The following is a 21,553-nucleotide window of genomic DNA, read 5'->3' as shown; positions in this document are numbered from 1 at the left end:
CACACAGTCCCAGTAAAGACACAGTCCCTGTAAACCCAGTAAACACACGGTCTCAGTAAAGACACAGTCCCAGTAAACACACAGTCCCAGTAAACCTACAGTCCCAGTAAATCTACAGTCCCAGTAAACACACAGTCCCAGTAAACCCACAGTCCCAGTAAACCCACAGTCCCAGTAAACCTATAGTCCCAGTAAACACACAGTCCCAGTAAACCCACAGTCCCAGTAAACCCACAGTCCCAGTAAACACACAGTCCCAGTAAACACACAGTCCCAGTAAACCTACAGTCCCAGTAAACACACAGTCCCAGTAAACCTACAGTCCCAGTAAACACACAGTCCCAGTAAACACACAGTCCCAGTAAACCTACAGTCCCAGTAAACACACAGTCCCAGTAAACCTACAGTCCCAGTAAACACACAGTCCCAGTAAACCTACAGTCCCAGTAAATCCACAGTCCCAGTAAACACACTGTCTCAGTAAACACACAGTCCCAATAAACCCACAGTCCCAGTAAACACACAGTCCCAGTAAACACACTGTCTCAGTAAACACACAGTCCCAATAAACCTACAGTCCCAGTAAATCCACAGTCCCAGTAAACACACAGTCCCAGTAAACACACAGTCCCAGTAAACACACTGTCTCAGTAAACCCACAGTCCCAGTAAACACACAGTCCCAATAAACCCACAGTCCCAGTAAACACACTGTCTCAGTAAACACACAGTCCCAATAAACCTACAGTCCCAGTAAATCCACAGTCCCAGTAAACACACAGTCCCAGTAAACACACAGTCCCAGTAAACACACTGTCTCAGTAAACCCACAGTCCCAGTAAACACACAGTCCCAATAAACCCACAGTCCCAGTAAACACACGGTCTCAGTAAACCCATAGTTCCAGTAAAAACACAGTCTCAGTAAACACACAGTCCCAATAAACCCACAGTCCCGGTAAACCCACAGTCCCAGTAAACCCACAGTCCCAGTAAACCCACAGTTCCAGTAAACACACAGTCCCAGTAAACACACAGTCCCAATAAACCCACAATCCCAGTAAACCCACAGTCCCAGTAAACCCACAGTCTCAGTAAACACACAGTCCCAATAAACCCACAGTCCCGGTAAACCCACAGTCCCAGTAAACCCACAGTCCCAGTAAACCCACAGTTCCAGTAAACACACAGTCCCAGTAAACACACAGTCCCAGTAAACACACAGTCCCAGTAAACACATGGTCTCAGTAAACACACAGTCCCAGTAAACACAGTCCCAGTAAACACACAGTCCCAGTAAACACACAGTCCCAGTAAACACACGGTCCCAGTAAACATACGGTCCTAGTAAACATATGGGACCAGTAAACACACAACTCCCAGTAAAAAAAAAAACAGCCCCAGTAAACCCAGTAAATACACAGTCCCAGTAAACACACAATTCCTAGTATACAGATAGTCCCAGTAAACACACAGTCCCAATAATCACCCGGTCCCAGTAAATCCACAACTCCCAGTAAAAAAAAAAACAAAAAAAAACAGTCCCAGTAAACCCAGTAAACACACAGTCCCAGTAAACCCAGTAAACACACAGTCCCAGTATACACTGTCCTAGTAAACACACACTCCCGGTAAACACACAGTCCCAGTAAACACACAGTCCCAGTAAACCCAGTGAACACACAGTCCCAGTAAACCCAGTAAACACACAGTCCCAGTAAAGACACAGTCCCAGTAAACACACAGTCCCAGTAAAGACACAGTCCCAGTAAACCCAGTAAACACACAGTCCCAGTAAAGACACAGTCCCAGTAAACACACAGTCCCAGTAAAGACACAGTCCCAGTAAACCCAGTAAACACACAGTCCCAGTAAAGACAGTCCCAGTAAAGACACAGTCCCAGTAAACACACAGTCTCAGTAAAGACACAGTCCCAGTAAAGACACAGTCCCAGTAAACACACAGTCCCGGTAAACACACAGTCCCGGTAAACACACAGTCCCTGTAAACACACAGTCCCAGTAAACCCAGTAAACACACAGTCCCTGTAAACACACAGTCCCAGTAAACCCAGTAAACACACAGTCCCAGTAAACCCAGTAAACACACAGTCCCAGTAAAGACACAGTCCCAGTAAAGACACAGTCCCAGTAAACACACAGTCCCAGTAAACACACAGTCCCGGTAAACACACAGTCCCAGTAAAGACACAGTCCCAGTAAACACACAGTCCCAGTAAAGACACAGTCCCTGTAAACCCAGTAAACACACGGTCTCAGTAAAGACACAGTCCCAGTAAACCCAGTAAACCCACAGTCCCAGTAAACACACAGTCCCGGTAAACACACAGTCCCAGTAAACACACAGTCCCGGTAAAAACACAGTCCCAGTAAACACACAGTCCCGGTAAACACACAGTCCCAGTAAACACACAGTCCCGGTAAACACACAGTCCCAGTAAACACACAGTCCCGGTAAACACACAGTCCCGGTAAACACACAGTCCCAGTAAACACACAGTCCCGGTAAACACACAGTCCCAGTAAACACACAGTCCCGGTAAACACACAGTCCCGGTAAACACACAGTCCCGGTAAACACACAGTCCCAGTAAACACACAGTCCCAGTAAACACACAGTCCCAGTAAAGACAGTAAAGACACAGTCCCAGTAAAGACAGTAAACACACGGTCTCAGTAAAGACACAGTCCCAGTAAACCCAGTAAACACACAGTCCCAGTAAACGTGATGTTTGTGGTGAATCTGTGAGCCCTCACTTCGGTTGCCCATGTGACCCCAGCCCGTGATGTAGCAGTAGGAGTCCGGCGAGGCCAGCTGGCCCGGCCGCGGCAGACACACCGGCCTGACGAAGTCCGTCTCCTCCACCTGCAAACAGCAATGCAGCTGGTCAAAAGGCATGTCTGCTGGTACCGATGCCAGGAGATGCCACTGTCGGACCTCTGTGTCTAGCTGCACCACGCTGATGTCGTAGTCCACCACCGCCCGGTTGTAGCGCGGGTGCACGATGATGGAGCGCACGCCGCGGCTCTGGCTGTGAGCACTGGGATGGTCCAGGTTGGTGAGACCCAGCACCACCTTCCACAGGTCTGCGCTCTCTCTCCTGGTAAACACAAAACCTGTCAGTGACCCCGACCCCAACGCTGGTCCAAAACCCCAGCCAACCCGGCTCACCCTTCAAAGCAGTGGGCGACTGTCAGAGCCCACCTGCGGCCGATGAGGACACAGCCGCAGACATGGCCGCTTTGTCCGCTCTGCAGCGAGCACTGCCATGGCCACGCCCCCCGCCGAGATACCCGGCCCCCCAGGATCCGCTTCTTCCTGTGAGGATGGATTCCCACCACTGGACGCAGACCGCACTCTTGACGGTGATAAAGTGTTAACAACAGTTAACAAATCTGACTGTTCTGACAGCAGGTGAAGGAAAAGCTGGAGATGTTTACCTTCTCTGGTACACAGGATGGAAACTCTCTGCCTGGAATGACATGCGTGACTGCCGGACAGACAGACGGAGGTTTACACCATCAGAAACATATCACAGCAGCTTGGAGAGGAAATAAATACTGGGTGCAGTTAGACCTGTCCAACAGACACCAAATAATCCCGGACAAGCCCCCACTTTTTTCCAGTCTCTTTTGAAAAAAAATGGGGGCCTGTCCGGGATCCATTTATTTATTTATTGATCCATTGAAATCGAGCATGTGAAGACTGATGTTTTTTCATTGTTTTAGATCTGTAATGTTCTTTCTGCCTTCCACAGGGACTACTGCTGCTGGAAGTGAGCTAGAATGCGAGAATCTTGTACTGATAATTTGTTGTTGTACAGGTCACTGACAAATAAAAGAAGCTTTTCTCTATTCTATTCTACAGTCATTTAGCAGACGCTTTTATCCAAAGCGACTTACGTATGAGTGAAAACAACACAAGCAGGAAATCAAACAGTAGAGGACATCGTAGGAAGGTGCTAGTGGACTATCCAGTTGGACGCAGGACTTTACATGAAGTGCTACAGGCCTTTTTTTTTTTTTTTTTTTTGTTGTTTACTCCCTTCCCACCCATAATATCACCTATGTTGTAATACAAAGATTTAAAACCATAAAGCTTGTTGCAAAAAACTGGGCTAAGTTCTCCAACTTTCCAATAAATATAGCTATACTAAGTGTTGAAGTTCTCCTTGAAGAGCTGAGTCTTCAGCTTGCTCTTAAAAGTAGACAGGGACTCAGAGTGGACAGAGTTTGGGAGATCATTCCACCATCGTGGCACAACAGAGGAAAAGAGTCTGGCTGGTGATTTAGTCCCACGTTGTGGTGGTAACACGAGGCGTCTTTCACTGGTGGAACGTAGCTGTGGAGAGGGATTGTTGAGAGGTTGTTAAACTTTACTTCACAACCAGTCTTATTGGGCCACAACTTTGTGGACTAAAGTCAGGTTTAGGAAATATATAGGGAATAAATTATTTGAAAATATTGAGTTAAAATTTAAGGATACAAAGACTCAATCACAACACACCTGACCCTTCTATGTTCCAAGGACAAGGTGGTCTTTCTCTTTCAGGAGTCGAAAACAATCCAACCGATCTTCACAGTCTTGGATAGGTAATAATAACTTTAAGGGAAAGGGTACATTTTCCCTTTACAGTGACAAGGTAAGGCCAGTGGTTGGCCTGGAGCAAGCTTTCAGCGACAAGGCCCATAGGATATGCTTAGTTTTACATTTGGATATTCAACCAGGTGTGACGTGAGTATAACTGTGTACAACCTTGCATGTGTGCTACAATTGTGGAGGGCCAATAGAATACTAAGACGGGATAAAACTGTTGAAGTCGTGTGTTGTAAACTAGATGATGAACGTGCTGACAATAGAGGAGGCTAGTGTGTAAACGCTGTATGTCCTCCAAACTTTCCATCAGCTTCTTTTACAGCTTCTGTTCAAACTGGTCCCGACATCGACCCCACTGGTCAACAATAGCGTTACTTTCTAAGGACGTGCACAAGCGCTGCCTCAACACTAGGCAGCCAGTATAAACACATACATGCTTAAATGAAAGCATAAAGCATATCGTCTCCGAGCCTCATCAGGCACATTTTGTTCCCTTTCGTGTACACCTGCAGAAGAATGGTTGATAGAGACACTAAAGCCAGTGAATCTGGTTTTTATGAAGGCTTGGTCCGGTCTGCATATCAGCACTCACCACTGTGGTGATGCTTCTCATGCGGTCCTAATGTTACCTTCTCTTTTCCAGTCGGGCCTGCAGTGCAGAACCATTCCTCATGTTCCAGTCTGGATGGACGTGTAGCCAACGGCGACGGCCTGGGATTCCAGGCTGATCGGGAATCATAGAAACAGAGGAGGGTACCCTGCAGAAGAACTGGCGCTATAGTCACTCCGTTTGTGTGTGAGCACATTTACATCATGGAGACATAAATCAGTTTGCACTGTCATGCTGTGAGGACCCGACTCCTCCTTCATTTCATTAAACCAGTACAAAGTATGCAGAAATGCTAGTTTAACGTCCTCACAGGGGTGTATGTGTTACTAACCTTACCCTAGTCCCAGCTGGTCGCAGGTCAGTTTGCTCAGCTCGTGGTTCCACTCGTCTGCACAGACCTGATACTCCGCTGCCGTCTTAAACACCATCAACACCGAACCCGATCCATCGGACAGAGACACTGCCAAGACACCAACCGCAACAAAACCAATCACATGCAGGGAAATAGCTACGAAGCCTAAACATCTTTCAGGAATAAAGTTTTATTAGGTTCATAAAGAGTGTGAGGCGTGTTGGTACCGCAGTTCCACTCGTCAGAGCTGTCCGAGCAATGCTTCTTCCCATCACACCACAGAGTCCGATGGACACACTGATGGTTGTTACAGGACAGCTCGTTGTCCCTGCACACCGCTGAGGACGTAAAAATGATTTAATCTGTAAATTTAAACATTTAAGACGCTGTTAACATGAGTAAGATGTGAAAATAAATGAGACAGGACTGTAATCCATCGCTGACAGCAACTACATGGATTTAAAAGAGGTGATGATAAAATGTCTCACAGCAGTTGGCCTCGTCCACCAGCAGGGGGCAATCTGGGAACCCATCACAGATCATGGAGGTTTTAATGCACACCTTACTGTCGGGGCACTCCCAGAGAGCACGCTCAGAGCAGCCTGGTGGAGACACTGTTAAATGCCGACATGATCCTGCTGTTGGAGACGAACGAAGAGGCAGTGGAGACTCACCACAGTGGTCCTCGTCGCTGTGGTCGTCACAGTCCAGGTGTCCGTCGCACCGTTTGGTTGCCAGAACGCAGCGGCCTGACTGGCACTTGAAGTGGCTGGGGGAGCATTCTGTCACCATGGCAACACATCAACAGGAACATTGGCGATGTCATCGTCATTGTGACCGACACAACTAAACGTAGAGAGTTCGTACCGTCGACCCCGTCCTCTGGCAGTAGACACGCGGCGTTTCCTCCCTCCTCTGGAAATTGGCTGCAGTCCGAATCTTCCGGCCACTGCAGACCCACGATGCCGAGGACGGACTCACACTTCTCCTTCGCATTACGACACAGAGACCTGCAGGAGGCACAGGCAGCGCTGGAGGTTCAGGTACACCACAAGTACAGCAAATCATCACCTCCAACCTCACGAAAGCAGCTGATTAACTAACTGACTGACTGACTGACTGACTAAAGGACTAGATTGTGCTCACAGAATGCTTTAAATGCTAACTAACTAACTAACTAACTAACGTAGGCTCAGGACTTGCTGTCCGGCAGAGACTAACTAACTTAATTAAGGACCAGTTCTTAATGACGGTGGTTTAAAGGTTTATTATCAAACTAACTAACTAAATAACAAACTAAAGTTCACGACTTGCTCTTGCGCAAACACAGATTAGCTAGCCAACTAACTACCTAAAGAACTAGATTAAGCTGACAGAGTATTAGGAATCAGTACCTGCTCTCCTGGACACAGATGGGGAAACAGACTAACTAACTAACAAACTAACCAACTGACAAACTAACCAACTAACTAACTAACTAACTAACTACATCATGTTGAGAGTGGTTTAAAGGTTAATCATCCAACTAACAAACTGAATAACTAACTAACTAAGGTGCAGGACTTGTTTTCCTGCAGGCAGATGGCTAAACAGGTTAACTAACTAGCTGGTTGCTAACCTGCAGGGCGGGACCCTCTGCAGGCTGCCCGGATCACATTTGGGTACCAGCAGCGTGCAGGCGTAGAACATGAGGTACTGGTAGCAGCCGGTCTGGACCAGGGCGGGGAACAGCGACGACTCCCAGGACACGGAGCTCTCCCTCTGGGACAGGTGACCCAGGTAGTTGGGGTAGCTGGTCAGGTTGTAGGGCAGGTTCATGCACAGCTCCAGGCTGATGGGCTCACAGTGAGCTGGGCCACAGAGACCACAGTCAGGACCGGATCCCACCACCAGGGGGAGACATTTACTCATCAAGTCTAGCATTCAGTCTGCTGTTAACCGGCTTTAAACCAGTAGGAAACTACACTAGTTAGGACTTGTTTCTAACTCTGAGTTTCTCCTCCTCAGAGCAGCTGCTGGAAACGTTAATATTCCTGCCGTTTCAGATTTCACATTTATCGGCGAGGACGCCGTCAGCTGACAACTCACTGCAGTTGTTGTTTCTGGGGTCGCAGGCGGCGTTGGCCCCCCCGCAGCCCGGCTGACAGGGAGAGGAGATGCAGCCCGGCTGACCAGGAACACACCCCACCGGAGCTGGAAAACACACACATAAATGCCAGCAGTTAGTGGTGAGAAACCCTGGATCAGACCCTCTGGAAGCGCTCCCAGTACTACCAGCATGGCGTTCCCAGTAATCTGATCTAACAATAAGGCAGAAGCTGGATGGAGATGTGAGATGGTGTGAAGCTCACTCTGCTCTCGGCTGCAGTGCTCTTCATCGCTGCCGTCCTTGCAGTCATCCTCGCCGTCGCAGTGGAAGGCTGAAGGGATACACTGACCGTTCCTGCACTCCAGCAAACCCTGGCTCTTACATGCTGCAGACACACACACACACACACACACACACACACACACACACCACTTACTTCACCGTGTACTGCTGAAAGTAAACACACACAGTTGTGAAGCTGGAAGGCGTCTTCATCAGTGTGACTTCACACTCACTCAGGTTTCCCTCCGAGGTCGTCACGTTTGACCACGACTTAAATGCCTCAGATGTCAGACAGAAACCCAACAGCTCGCCATATTCACCCCCCCACCAGCTGCTCTATGTGTTGTGTTTCTACGTTTCTCTGAGAGAAGCCTTCGCACAGAGAAACAAAACTTTCCCACTTCTCCCGAACAAATCCCCTCCCACCTCTTCATTCTGAGATCTCATTACTCCTGTTTGTAAAATCCTGGTCTCTGCAGAAAGCAGACACGTGAGATTACTACACACGTGTCAGAATCAACATATGTGTGACTGTGTCAGAGTAAAGTTACCAGGAACACAGTACTACATGGAAGTATGATCTCCTCCTAAAAGGAAACCACACCAGTGGCACTGGAAACCAGAAGAACACAGCTCTGTTCAGCTAGTAACGAGTAAAGTACACGTAGTAGTAGGAAAAGTAATCCTAGTAGTAAGTAAAGTAATCCCAGTAGTGGAAAATAAAGTAGTCCTGGTAGTGAGTAAAGTAATCATAGTATTAAGTAAAGTAATCCTAGTAGTAAGTAAAGTAATCCTGGTAGTAGGTAAAGTAATCCTAGTAGTAAGTAAAGTAATCCTAGTAGTGAGTAAAGTAATCCTAGTAGTGGAAAATAAAGTAGTCCTGGTAGTGAGTAAAGTAATCATAGTATTAAGTAAAGTAATCCTAGTAGTAAGTAAAGTAATCCTAGTAGTGAGTAAAGTAATCCTAGTAGTGAGTAAAGTAATCATAGTATTAAGTAAAGTAATCCTAGTAGTAAGTAAAGTAATCCTAGTAGTGAGTAAAGTAATCCTAGTAGTAAGTAAAGTAATCCTAGTAGTGAGTAAAGTAATCCTAGTAGTGGAAAATAAAGTAGTCCTGGTAGTGAGTAAAGTAATCATAGTATTAAGTAAAGTAATCCTAGTAGTAAGTAAAGTAATCCTAGTAGTGAGTAAAGTAATCCTAGTAGTAAGTAAAGTAATCCTGGTAGTAGGTAAAGTAATCCTAGTAGTAAGTAAAGTAATCCTAGTAGTAAGTAAAGTAATCCTAGTAGTGAGTAAAGTAATCCTAGTAGTAAGTAAAGTAATCCTGGTAGTAGGTAAAGTAATCCTAGTAGTAAGTAAAGTAATCCTAGTAGTGAGTAAAGTAATCCTAGTAGTGGAAAATAAAGTAGTCCTGGTAGTGAGTAAAGTAATCATAGTATTAAGTAAAGTAATCCTAGTAGTAAGTAAAGTAATCCTAGTAGTGAGTATAGTAATCCTAGTAGTGAGTAAAGTAATCCTAGTAGTTAGTAAAGTAATCCTGGTAGTAGGTAAAGTAATCCTAGTAGTGAATAAAGTAATCCTTGTAGTGAGTAAGATAATCCCAGTAGTGAGTATAGTAATCCTAGTAGTGAGTAAAGTAATCCTAGTAGTAAGTAAAGTAATCCTAGTAGTGAGTAACATAATCCCAGTAGTGAGTATAGTAATCCTAGTAGTGGTAAATAAAGTAGTCCTGGTAGTGAGTAAAGTAATCATAGTATTAAGTAAAGTAATCCTAGTAGTAAGTAAAGTTATCCTATTCGTGAGTAAAGTAATCCTAGTAGTAAGTAAAGTAATCCTAGTAGTGAGTAAAGTAATCCTGGTAGTAGGTAAAGTAATCCTAGTAGTGAGTAAAGTAATCCTAGTAGTGAGTAAGATAATCCCAGTAGTGAGTATAGTAATCCTAGTAGTGAGTAAAGTAATCCCAGTAGTGAGTATAGTAATCCTAGTAGTGGTAAATAAAGTAGTCCTGGTAGTGAGTAAAGTAATCATAGTATTAAGTAAAGTAATCCTAGTAGTAAGTAAAGTAATCCTGTATTGAGTAAAGTATTCCTACAGTGAAGGGATCAGTGATTGTCTCTGCTTCTGGTCTGGATGCTGGTCGCGTCTTTTAGCCGTGTTTTCCTCATCATGTTGCTATGCTACATGTTAGCTGCTCCCTGCCAAACATCTCCTGGACTATCGGACTCTATGCGGGATCCTGTACTGGGGGACTAGTTAAGCAGCGGTTAAAACCCGTGAACTTGAATGTACAGAGATGTTCTGCCCATTATTTCACATTTGCTTGGTTGCCACGGTAACTCACAGCAGTTGAGCTCGTCGCTCTTGTCCAGACAGTCGTGGTCTCCGTCACACAGCCAGTCTCTGGACACACAGCGACCGTTGCCACAGCGATGCTCCCGGGCCAGGTCACACACTGCACACACACACAACAGGACAATGGTCTGTGTGTCCGCATGACTTCCAGACAGCTGATCTGGAATCAGCTGATGGTCCAGGTGCTTCTCTCAGGTCCTGGTTCTGGTCCTTACTGGTTTTTACAGACAGAACCAAAGAAACTTGAAGAAATGATGCGTCTCTGTGACAAAAACCATCAGGATCTAGTTTCAACTGGCTGAACCTGCTTCATCTCCCCAGTCAAGATTTCATCTGAACTGGTACTGCTACTGGACTGGTGCTGGTCTGGTTCTGGGACTGGACGAGCACCAGTCTGGTACTGGGACTGGACTGGCCTGGAACCAGTCTGGTACGGGGACTGAACATGAACCAGCCTGTTTCTGGTACTGACACTGTTACTGGTACTGGTCTGCTACTGGGACTGGACAGGAACCATTCTGGTTTTGGTATTGCTACTGGTACTGGAACTGGTCTGGAACTGGGAATAGAAACAGTCTGGTACTGGGGTTGGACAGAAACCAGTCTGGTAATGGGACTACAATCAGTCTGGTAGTGGGACTGGACAGAAACCAGTTTGGAACTTGGACTAGAACCAGTCTGGTAGTGGCACTGGACAGAAACCAGTCTGGAACTTGGACTAGAACCAGTCTGGAAATGGGACTGGACAGAAACCAGTCTGGAACTTGGACTAGAACCAGTCTGGCACTGGGACTGGACAGAAACCAGTCTGGAACTTGGACTAGAACCAGTCTGGCACTGGGACTGGACAGAAACCAGTCTGGAACTTGGACTAGAACCAGTCTGGAAATGGGACTGGACAGAAACCAGTCTGGAACTTGGACTAGAACCAGTCTGGCACTGGGACTGGACAGAAACCAGTCTGGAACTTGGACTAGAACCAGTCTGGCACTGGGACTGGACAGAAACCAGTCTGGAACTTGGACTAGAACCAGTCTGGCACTGGGACTGGACAGGCACCGACACGGAGCCTGGTGAAACTCCACTGTAGTTGCCCCTGGCAACCAAATGGCAACACTTGCCGAACATCCAACAATCAGCACGTTCATCTGTCTGATGAATGACATCAGGCAGGAAGAAATTAGTCATACCTGTGTGTGTGTGTGTGTGTGTGTGTGTGTGTTCTCACCACAGTTGAGTTCATCGCTCAGGTCTCCACAGTCATCGTAGCCGTCACACACCAGGGTGTGTGAGAGACATCGACCAGTGTTACAGCGAAACTCTCCGTCTGGACACACTGGAGAGAGAGAGAGAGGTCATGTGACCTGCTCTTCTTCTTCTTCATGTTTTTTCATGTATCTGCTGTTTTTTTCTTTTTCAGATTCTCATCTTGAGAATTTATTTGTAGTTTTTTCTATTTTCATCTGATTTTTTAAAATCTGATTCGTGTTTCTATCACATTTTCAACTGTTCCGTTTTCTCCACATTCATGGTTTCAGGTGTTTTATTTCTGTCCCATCCGACACGGTTCCACTTGGTTCAGTTGTGTTCCTAATCCATCACTTTTCACTTCATTCCCCATCATGTGATCGTATTTGTGCTCTCTCTTCATTTGTCTTTATTTAATGACACAATTAGTTTTTAATTTTTGCATGTTTTTTCTTCCTTCAGTCATTGCCGTGACAACTATACCACAAACATAAACCTTCACCTGTCAAGAAAAGACCAGAGAAAGGATGAGAGACCTAAACAAGTTATAAGAAACCTCTCTCTCTCTTTACATTCCAGTGGTCTCAGTCCATATTTGTTTTAGGTTTCCATGGCGACCACACACACACACACACACACACACACACACACACACACACACACACACACACATCCAGAGAGCTCCACACGGCTGTCATCCAATCAATCACCTGCAAACAAATCACCATGACAACAGGCTGAAAATGGTTCTGAAAACAAAAAAGTGTGTGCTTGCATGTGTGGGCTCACCGCAGTGTGTTTCATCGCTCCAGTCGTCACAGTCGTTGTAGCCGTTACACACCAGCTTCTGGGGGACACAAATCCCTGTCGCGCACAGAAAGTTGTCTTTCCCGCCACACACCGCTAACAACCAATCAGAGTGAAGACAGCGTGGTGATGTCATTGCAGTCAAGCAAACTTTATTCATAAAGTACTGACCAAAGTGATGGACGGTGAGCGTATACAAGTCTCAGGTTTGGACACAAGTTTCCATTAAAACCAATAAGAAAGTGTGTCCAAACTTTTGACTGGTTGTGTATAAAACAGAATAAAACAACAAAAGACAAAAAGATGTATCATGTGATCAGTTCTACACCGTGTGTGTGTGTGTGTTAGTACTCACAGGCCTTTCCTTTAACCTGACGTGGCGTGAAACAGGCCGTCTGCATCAGGCTGGCAGTTGCCGTGGGTGACGATGATGTTGATGACTGCGGTGGTGGCAGAGCGCTGGTGATGTTACTGAACTGCGAGCAGCGCAGGAAGTCGGGCCAGGAGGCGTTGAACATCTGAAGGACGGGCTCGCAGCCTTCTCTCGCTGCCTCGCAGAACGACGCACACGGCAACACCATCCGCCTGCACACACAAAACTTTATCAAGTCAACACCATATTTCTGTTTCTCTTCATGTCACTCCTTTACTTCACTTTGTTAAGGAAGCAGCTCGTCAACAGAAAGAGTCTTCCTCTTTCACAAGAATAACATTCTGGATACTACGATCCAGAACAGGAAGAACATTCTGGATACGACCATCCAGAGCAGGAACAATGTTCTGGACACTACCATCAAGAACAGGAAGAACATTCTGGATACTACCATTTAGAATAGGAACAACATTCTGGATACGACCATCAAGAACAGGAACAACACTCTGGATACTACCATCAAGAACAGGAACAACGTTCTGGACACTACCATCAAGAACAGGAACAACATTCTGGATACTACCATCAAGAACAGGAACTACATTCTGGATACGACCATCCAGAACAGGAACAACGTTCTGGATACTACCATCAAGAACAGGAACAACATTCTGGATACTACCATCCAGAACAGGAACAATGTTCTGGACACTACCATCAAGAACAGGAACAACATTCTGGATACTACCATTTAGAATAGGAACAACATTCTGGATACGACCATCCAGAACAGGAACTACATTCTGGATATGATCATCCAGAACAGGAACAACGTTCTGGATACGACCATCCAGAACAGGAACAATGTTCTGGACACTACCATCAAGAACAGGAACAACATTCTGGATACTACCATTTAGAATAGGAACAACATTCTGGATACTACCATCCAGAACAGGAACTACATTCTGGATACTACCATCCAGAACAGGAACAATGTTCTGGACACTACCATCAAGAACAGGAACAACATTCTGGATACTACCATTTAGAATAGGAACAACATTCTGGATACGACCATCCAGAACAGGAACTACATTCTGGATATGATCATCCAGAACAGGAACAACGTTCTGGATACGACCATCCAGAACAGGAACAATGTTCTGGACACTACCATCAAGAACAGGAACAACATTCTGGATACTACCATTTAGAATAGGAACAACATTCTGGATACTACCATCCAGAACAGGAACTACATTCTGGATACGATCATCCAGAACAGGAACAACGTTCTGGATACGACCATCCAGAACAGGAACAACATTCTGGATACTACCATCAAGAACAGGAACAACGTTCTGGATACGACCATCCAGAACAGGAACTACATTCTGGACACGACCATCCAGAGCAGGAACAACGTTCTGGATACTACCATCAAGAACAGGAACAACATTCTGGATACTACCATCCAGAACAGGAACAATGTTCTGGACACTACCATCAAGAACAGGAACTACATTCTGGACACGACCATCCAGAGCAGGAACAACGTTCTGGATACTACCATCAAGAACAGGAACTACATTCTGGACACTACCATCCAGAACAGGAACAATGTTCTGGATACTACCATCCAGAACAGGAACAATGTTCTGGATACTACCATCAAGAACAGGAACAACGTTCTGGATACTACCATCCAGAACAGGAACAATGTTCTGGATACTACCATCCAGAACAGGAACAATGTTCTGGATACTACCATCCAGAACAGGAAAAACGTTCTGGATACTACCATCCAGAACAGGAACAATGTTCTGGATACTACCATCCAGAACAGGAACAATGTTCTGGATACTACCATCAAGAACAGGAACAACGTTCTGGATACTACCATCCAGAACAGGAACAACGTTCTGGATACTACCATCCAGAACAGGAACAATGTTCTGGATACTACCATCCAGAACAGGAACAATGTTCTGGATACTACCATCAAGAACAGGAACAACGTTCTGGATACTACCATCCAGAACAGGAACAACATTCTGGAATTTTCTAAAGGCTTTTTTGGAGGTTTCCGCTCTATAAGTGCTTTTCTAGTTATCAATGATCTGGAATCTGATTGTGGATCCATAGAAGATTGTTGCAGGACCAGAACATCAGCTTCTGGATGAGGTTCTGAACTCTCACAGGGTTTTCTTAAAGTGTAAAATGATCAGTAAAAATGGCCGAAAGCTACCAGGATAATATGCTATATGTGAAAACACCACTGATAGTTGCCATGACAATGTTATCCGCGGTAACTAAAACTTGCAGAACCGTCATGCACCTACGTCTATGCTACTTTATAGCTTCAGCTACACGGTGTGCAGCATGTTTTAGCTAACGATATATTTTAACACTGCTGATCTTGTTTGTAATAAAATCGTTGGATCACAACTGGGTCCATGCGCCGGTGTCCTGCAGCCTGAAGACTGGACCTACAGCAGGAAATAACCAGCTTTTGGCAGTGAAGCTGTCTCTTCACACTGAACATGCTTGTTATAACAATGTCCGTCTGTCACAGCAGCATGGTTCACCAGAACACGAGTCCAGACCGGAAACTAGGGCTGCTCGATTATGACAAAAACATATAATCTTGATTATTTTGTCTGAAACTGAGATCTCGATTATCCAGTATTTATAAACAACTCTGCGCGTCGTGGTGTTCTAGACTCCGTGTCGTCCATTATAACAGTCTAATGCACGGTTCCGAGTTGTTTAATCTGCTTTTACCGCTTATATACGAACTATTTTACGTTGGCCTGGATGTACGTTTTATGCCAAACAACCGCTGTCAGGCTGCAGCGCGTTTCTCTCGTTCACCTGTTAAAAGACACCTGATCTGAACCAGCTGATTAACAAGTTGCTATGGTAACAGCCCGTAACAGAGGGATATATGACAGTGATTTAACACACCAAACTATGTATAGGAAAATAATGCAGCCAGCTGTCTCTGACAATGGTATAAACTATGTTTAGGTGAACTTCCAAAACCGGAGCCGACTGAGACTGGCCGCCTGGGAGTGCTTTAGGACGGGAGAGGCTCCCGCTGCTCCTTCCTTACACACTCTCAAAAATAGAGGTACAAGATAAGGACATTTCTGTACCTATAGGTACATTTTAAAGAAATGTTCTCTCAAAAGTACAATACTGGTCTTTAAGATACCAGAAGCACCTTCAGAGCATGAAAAAGGGTTCAAAGTGACATAAAGTACAAATTTGTACCATTTCGACCATAAGGGTACCTGCAGCATTGAAAAATGTAATGTTAATGGCTGTAATGTTACAAACTAGAGCAGAGTTGAGTGATGACAGTAGTACTACTTAACAGTCATTTACTACACCAGACAATGAAGGTCAGATGCTGCAAACTTTGAGTTTTTGAAGATTATTTCTAGATTAAAGATAAGATAATATTGCTAAGTTGCATGGACCAGGCCTAATGCTGTGGAAAACATAAAAATCATAACTTGAAAAGGTGAGGTTAAACTTGATAAGGTACAAAAATAGACCAGAACTGAAGGGTACAGAAATGTCTCTCAAAAGAGTACACCCCCAGCGACAAGCATTTGTACCTTTTTAGGTACAAGCTGGTACCTCTATTTTTGAGTGTGTAGTAACTGCAGAACAATATGTGCCTTCAAGTCAGTCGCCAAAACACCAGAAAAGTCTCCAATAACTCCAGTAAAAGCTGCTAGATTTGTCGCTTTTAACAAAAAAAGTCTCCAGATTTAGCGAGAAAGTCTCCAAGTTGGCAACAGTGTCTGAATGAAAGCAAAGCGGCTGTGGGAGGAGTTTACAGCACAGCGCTGCAACGCCAGAGACGCTCGATTAGCAGCTGAAGACAGCAGGAGAGGAAACTGCAGAGAGAAAAATAATCACACCCTTTTATTTTTTATCATCGTTGGAAACCCAGATCGTACTGAGATTAAAATCCGATGATTCGCCCAGGTCTACTGGAAACATGACCCAGCCCATCACAGCTTTGAGTTATTTCTTCTACACGGCTGTGGAGCTGAGACGTTGTGAGAGAAACACAGAAGAAGACAGCGTTGGTGAAAGTCAGCAGCAGTAAAACAGATTCCCATCATCATCATCATCGTGCTGCAGGAGGTCAGAGGTCACGCAGACTGAACACTCTGATACGGGTTCTAATTTAAGAGTGTGTGAACACACACAGCTGCTGTCAGACTTACTGTCTGAACAGCTGACCTGGAACAACACACCCCGTTGGTGTGTTTTTAGCAGCAGGGAGGAACTCCACAGGAACCTCCTGGACCTGTAGGCAGGATCATACTGGTCCTGGTAAGTTCCTGACTGAGGAAACATGGCTGGATGTTGGTTCAGATCCGAACAAGCTGTTAGAACTGTTCTGGTCCTGTTCTGAGCCTCTAGTCCCACTTCAAACCCAACCGGACCCGATCTGAATTACAGACTCACTAACTGATAGGAAAGTGTGTCCAAACTTTTGACTGGTTGTGCAGAAAGCATCTAAAGACATAAAATACAAGTAAAACTCCAGTCCTCACCAAGACCAGGAACCTGGACCGTAGTCCTCACCAAGACCAGGAACCTGGACCGTAGTCCTCACCAAGACCAGGAACCTGGACCGTAGTCCTCACCAAGACCAGGAACCTGGATCATAGTCCTCACCAAGACCAGGAACCTGGACCGTAGTCCTCACCAAGACCAGGAACCTGGACCGTAGTCCTCACCAAGACCAGGAACCTGGACCGTAGTCCTCACCAAGACCAGGAACCTGGACCGTAGTCCTCACCAAGACCAGGAACCTGGATCATAGTCCTCACCAAGACCAGGAACCTGGACCGTAGTCCTCACCAAGACCAGGAACCTGGATCATAGTCCTCACCAAGACCAGGAACCTGGACCGTAGTCCTCACCAAGACCAGGAACCTGGACCGTAGTCCTAACCAAGACCAGGAACCTGGACCGTAGTCCTCACCAAGACCAGGAACCTGGACCGTAGTCCTCACCAAGACCAGGAACCTGGACCGTAGTCCTCACCAAGACCAGGAACCTGGACCGTAGTCCTCACCAAGACCAGGAACCTGGACCGTAGTCCTAACCAAGACCAGGAACCTGGATCATAGTCCTCACCAAGACCAGGAACCTGGACCGTAGTCCTCACCAAGACCAGGAACCTGGACCGTAGTCCTCACCAAGACCAGGAACCTGGACCGTAGTCCTCACCAAGACCAGGAACCTGGACCGTAGTCCTCACCAAGACCAGGAACCTGGACCGTAGTCCTAACCAAGACCAGGAACCTGGATCATAGTCCTCACCAAGACCAGGAACCTGGACCGTAGTCCTCACCAAGACCAGGAACCTGGACCGTAGTCCTCACCAAGACCAGGAACCTGGACCGTAGTCCTAACCAAGACCAGGAACCTGGACCGTAGTCCTCACCAAGACCAGGAACCTGGATCATAGTCCTCACCAAGACCAGGAACCTGGACCGTAGTCCTCACCAAGACCAGGAACCTGGACCGTAGTCCTCACCAAGACCAGGAACCTGGATCATAGTCCTCACCAAGACCAGGAACCTGGACCGTAGTCCTCACCAAGACCAGGAACCTGGACCGTAGTCCTCACCAAGACCAGGAACCTGGACCGTAGTCCTCACCAAGACCAGGAACCTGGACCGTAGTCCTCACCAAGACCAGGAACCTGGACCGTAGTCCTCACCAAGACCAGGAACCTGGACCGTAGTCCTCACCAAGACCAGGAACCTGGACCGTAGTCCTCACCAAGACCAGGAACCTGGACCGTAGTCCTCACCAAGACCAGGAACCTGGATCGTAGTCCTCACCAAGACCAGGAACCTGGACCGTAGTCCTCACCAAGACCAGGAACCTGGACCGTAGTCCTCACCAAGACCAGGAACCTGGACCGTAGTCCTCACCAAGACCAGGAACCTGGACCGTAGTCCTCACCAAGACCAGGAACCTGGACCGTAGTCCTCACCAAGACCAGGAACCTGGACCGTAGTCCTCACCAAGACCAGGAACCTGGACCGTAGTCCTCACCAAGACCAGGAACCTGAACCGTAGTCCTCACCAAGACCAGGAACCTGGACCGTAGTCCTCACCAAGACCAGGAACCTGGACCGTAGTCCTCACCAAGACCAGGAACCTGGACCATAGTCCTCACCAAGACCAGGAACCTGGATCGTAGTCCTCACCAAGACCAGGAACCTGGACCGTAGTCCTCACCAAGACCAGGAACCTGGACCGTAGTCCTCACCAAGACCAGGAACCTGGACCGTAGTCCTCACCAAGACCAGGAACCTGGACCGTAGTCCTCACCAAGACCAGGAACCTGGACCGTAGTCCTCACCAAGACCAGGAACCTGGACCGTAGTCCTCACCAAGACCAGGAACCTGGATCGTAGTCCTCACCAAGACCAGGAACCTGGACCGTAGTCCTCACCAAGACCAGGAACCTGGATCATAGTCCTCACCAAGACCAGGAACCTGGACCGTAGTCCTCACCAAGACCAGGAACCTGGATCATAGTCCTCACCAAGACCAGGAACCTGGATCATAGTCCTCACCAAGACCAGGAACCTGGACCGTAGTCCTCACCAAGACCAGGAACCTGGATCGTAGTCCTCACCAAGACCAGGAACCTGGACTGTAGTCCTCACCAAGACCAGGAACCTGGATCATAGTCCTCACCAAGACCAGGAACCTGGATCGTAGTCCTCACCAAGACCAGGAACCTGGACCGTAGTCCTCACCAAGACCAGGAACCTGGATCATAGTCCTCACCAAGACCAGGAACCTGGATCATAGTCCTCACCAAGACCAGGAACCTGGATCATAGTCCTAACCAAGACCAGGAACCTGGATCATAGTCCTCACCAAAACCAGGAACCTGGACTGTAGTCCTAACGAAGACCAGGAACCTGGATCATAGTCCTCACCAAGACCAGGAACCTGGATCATAGTCCTCACCAAGACCAGGAACCTGGATCATAGTCTTCACCAAGACCAGGAACCTGGACCGTAGTCCTCACCAAGACCAGGAACCTGGACCGTAGTCCTCACCAAGACCAGGAACCTGGACCGTAGTCCTCACCAAGACCAGGAACCTGGATCATAGTCTTCACCAAGACCAGGAACCTGGATCATAGTCCTCACCAAGACCAGGAACCTGGACCGTAGTCCTCATCAAGACCTGAAACCTGGATCATAGAGGTCTAGTCATTACTAAGACCAGGAACCTGGATCATAAAAGTCCTCAGTGCTTCACTTCCTGTCTGAATTTAATGTTTTAGACCCAAAAACCCATCAAGGATCTCCTGGGTGATCCTAAACCAATCCAATCCGTTGGGTCATCCGGACTGGGTCTACTTCCTGGTCTGAGTCACAACTAAACCTGGACTTAGAGGTCCAGTTTCTGGAAGGAACTCCAGGAAACCTGCAGATCTCCTGATTAAAACCAGATCTTTAATATTTGCTGCTTTTTATGAGGAGATGTGGGAACAACGTGTCTGCAGGGACGTCCTGAGAGGTCCAGGTGCAGCAGTTGGTCCAGATTCTGTGGATTGTGTTGTTTTCTACATGGTTTTCTGCCTCCTCCCTGTTCTACTTTCCTTTCTATTCTCTTCCTGTCCCTCTCCTGTCCTCTCCGGTCCAGCAGGACAAACTCTGGAATACAAACACTTTAAAAATAAATAAATAACATAAAACAAGACGCCAGAATATGAAGGGATCATTATGTCCATAAATCTCCTGTTGGTGAAGTAAATGTGCCCAGCAGAACCGCATCCAGACCTTCATTCTGCTGATTCCGGTTCTGGTTCCGACTGAACGAGGTGAAAATGTTTATTATTTTCTATTTCCTGTCTTTATTTCTAAACTTTCATGCTTCTCCTGTGCTTCCCCTTTCAGCCTTCAGCGTTCCATATGAACCACACAGTGTGAGAGGGTTTCACGGGAGCACACTGCAGTTATGTGGTTAAGGCTTTGTTGGAACATGCCAGTGTGTGTGTGTGTGTGTGTGTGTGTGTTACACCGGCTTGCCCGTGGCAGAGCTGCATGTTCTTGGCGTTACCTGCCGTTGGTGGCGTCGGCGGCGATGCATTCGGGCAGTGCCAGCGAGCAGCCGAACAGCATAATGTGTCTGAAGCAGGACAATCTGCTGAGGTAGCTGAAGAACCTGCAACACACCAGTCAAACCAGTCAGCCCAGTCAGACGAGACCCGGATCCGCTCTGGTCCAGATCTGCTTCAGCAGGTACCTCAGCAACATGTCGACCTCTGAGCTCTTCACCACCGCCACAGAGGAGGACAACCACGTCTGATTGTAGGGTAGCATGTGACACTGAGGCTCGACGATCAGCTGACAGCTACCTGCAGAGAGACGGAGGCCTGACATGAGCGCAGCGCCCCCTGGAGGCCGCTCACACACCTGCAGACGGTTTCCAATTCCAACTAGAATCTGCTTCACCAAAACGTCAAACGGCTTATTAGATCCGCTTCCCGTCACGCTGCATCGTGTCACATCAGGTCATCCTAGCAGACGTTCGCTAGATTAGCATTAGCAGCTAAAAGCTAGCATGCAGTAGGCGTTGAAATAATAAACTGTATAGAGATGGGCGTGACGTCACCTGTAGGTTTCTGAAGAGCTGAATTGAAGCTCAGTGGGCGGTTCCTACCATCACCATCTTGGCAGGGGCATGCGTGTCGTCTCACCCGGAAAATACAAATATGGGCAAAGAGGTGGAGCTGAGAGGGGGGCTGTG

At 46.9% G+C, this 21,553-nt stretch overlaps 1 protein-coding gene across 1 annotated transcript in view; it reads right to left on the bottom strand.

Moving 5' to 3' along the window:
• corin (corin, serine peptidase) overlaps positions 1–21,553 on the bottom strand; it is a gene marked incomplete at both ends in the record, with an annotated part of 37,393 nt that overhangs the window by 3,725 nt on the left and 12,115 nt on the right. The window contains 19 exons of the mRNA XM_079257481.1: positions 2,777–2,885; positions 2,958–3,120; positions 3,192–3,378; positions 3,461–3,510; positions 5,246–5,374; positions 5,563–5,686; positions 5,806–5,916; positions 6,067–6,180; positions 6,253–6,360; positions 6,446–6,588; positions 7,197–7,428; positions 7,667–7,771; positions 7,930–8,052; positions 10,291–10,401; positions 11,530–11,637; positions 12,339–12,452; positions 12,712–12,941; positions 20,864–20,968; positions 21,050–21,161. Of these exons, the coding sequence (XP_079113607.1) occupies positions 2,777–2,885; positions 2,958–3,120; positions 3,192–3,378; positions 3,461–3,510; positions 5,246–5,374; positions 5,563–5,686; positions 5,806–5,916; positions 6,067–6,180; positions 6,253–6,360; positions 6,446–6,588; positions 7,197–7,428; positions 7,667–7,771; positions 7,930–8,052; positions 10,291–10,401; positions 11,530–11,637; positions 12,339–12,452; positions 12,712–12,941; positions 20,864–20,968; positions 21,050–21,161 (2,478 nt within the window). The remainder of the gene's footprint in view (positions 1–2,776; positions 2,886–2,957; positions 3,121–3,191; positions 3,379–3,460; positions 3,511–5,245; positions 5,375–5,562; positions 5,687–5,805; positions 5,917–6,066; positions 6,181–6,252; positions 6,361–6,445; positions 6,589–7,196; positions 7,429–7,666; positions 7,772–7,929; positions 8,053–10,290; positions 10,402–11,529; positions 11,638–12,338; positions 12,453–12,711; positions 12,942–20,863; positions 20,969–21,049; positions 21,162–21,553) is intronic.

This window comes from Telmatherina bonti (genome assembly GCF_933228915.1).
Source record: "Telmatherina bonti genome assembly, chromosome: 18".
In the NCBI taxonomy this organism is placed as follows: Eukaryota; Metazoa; Chordata; class Actinopteri; order Atheriniformes; family Telmatherinidae; genus Telmatherina; species Telmatherina bonti.
Note: the sequence above shows the minus strand (reverse complement) of the source record. Positions and strands in the feature narration are given on the sequence as shown.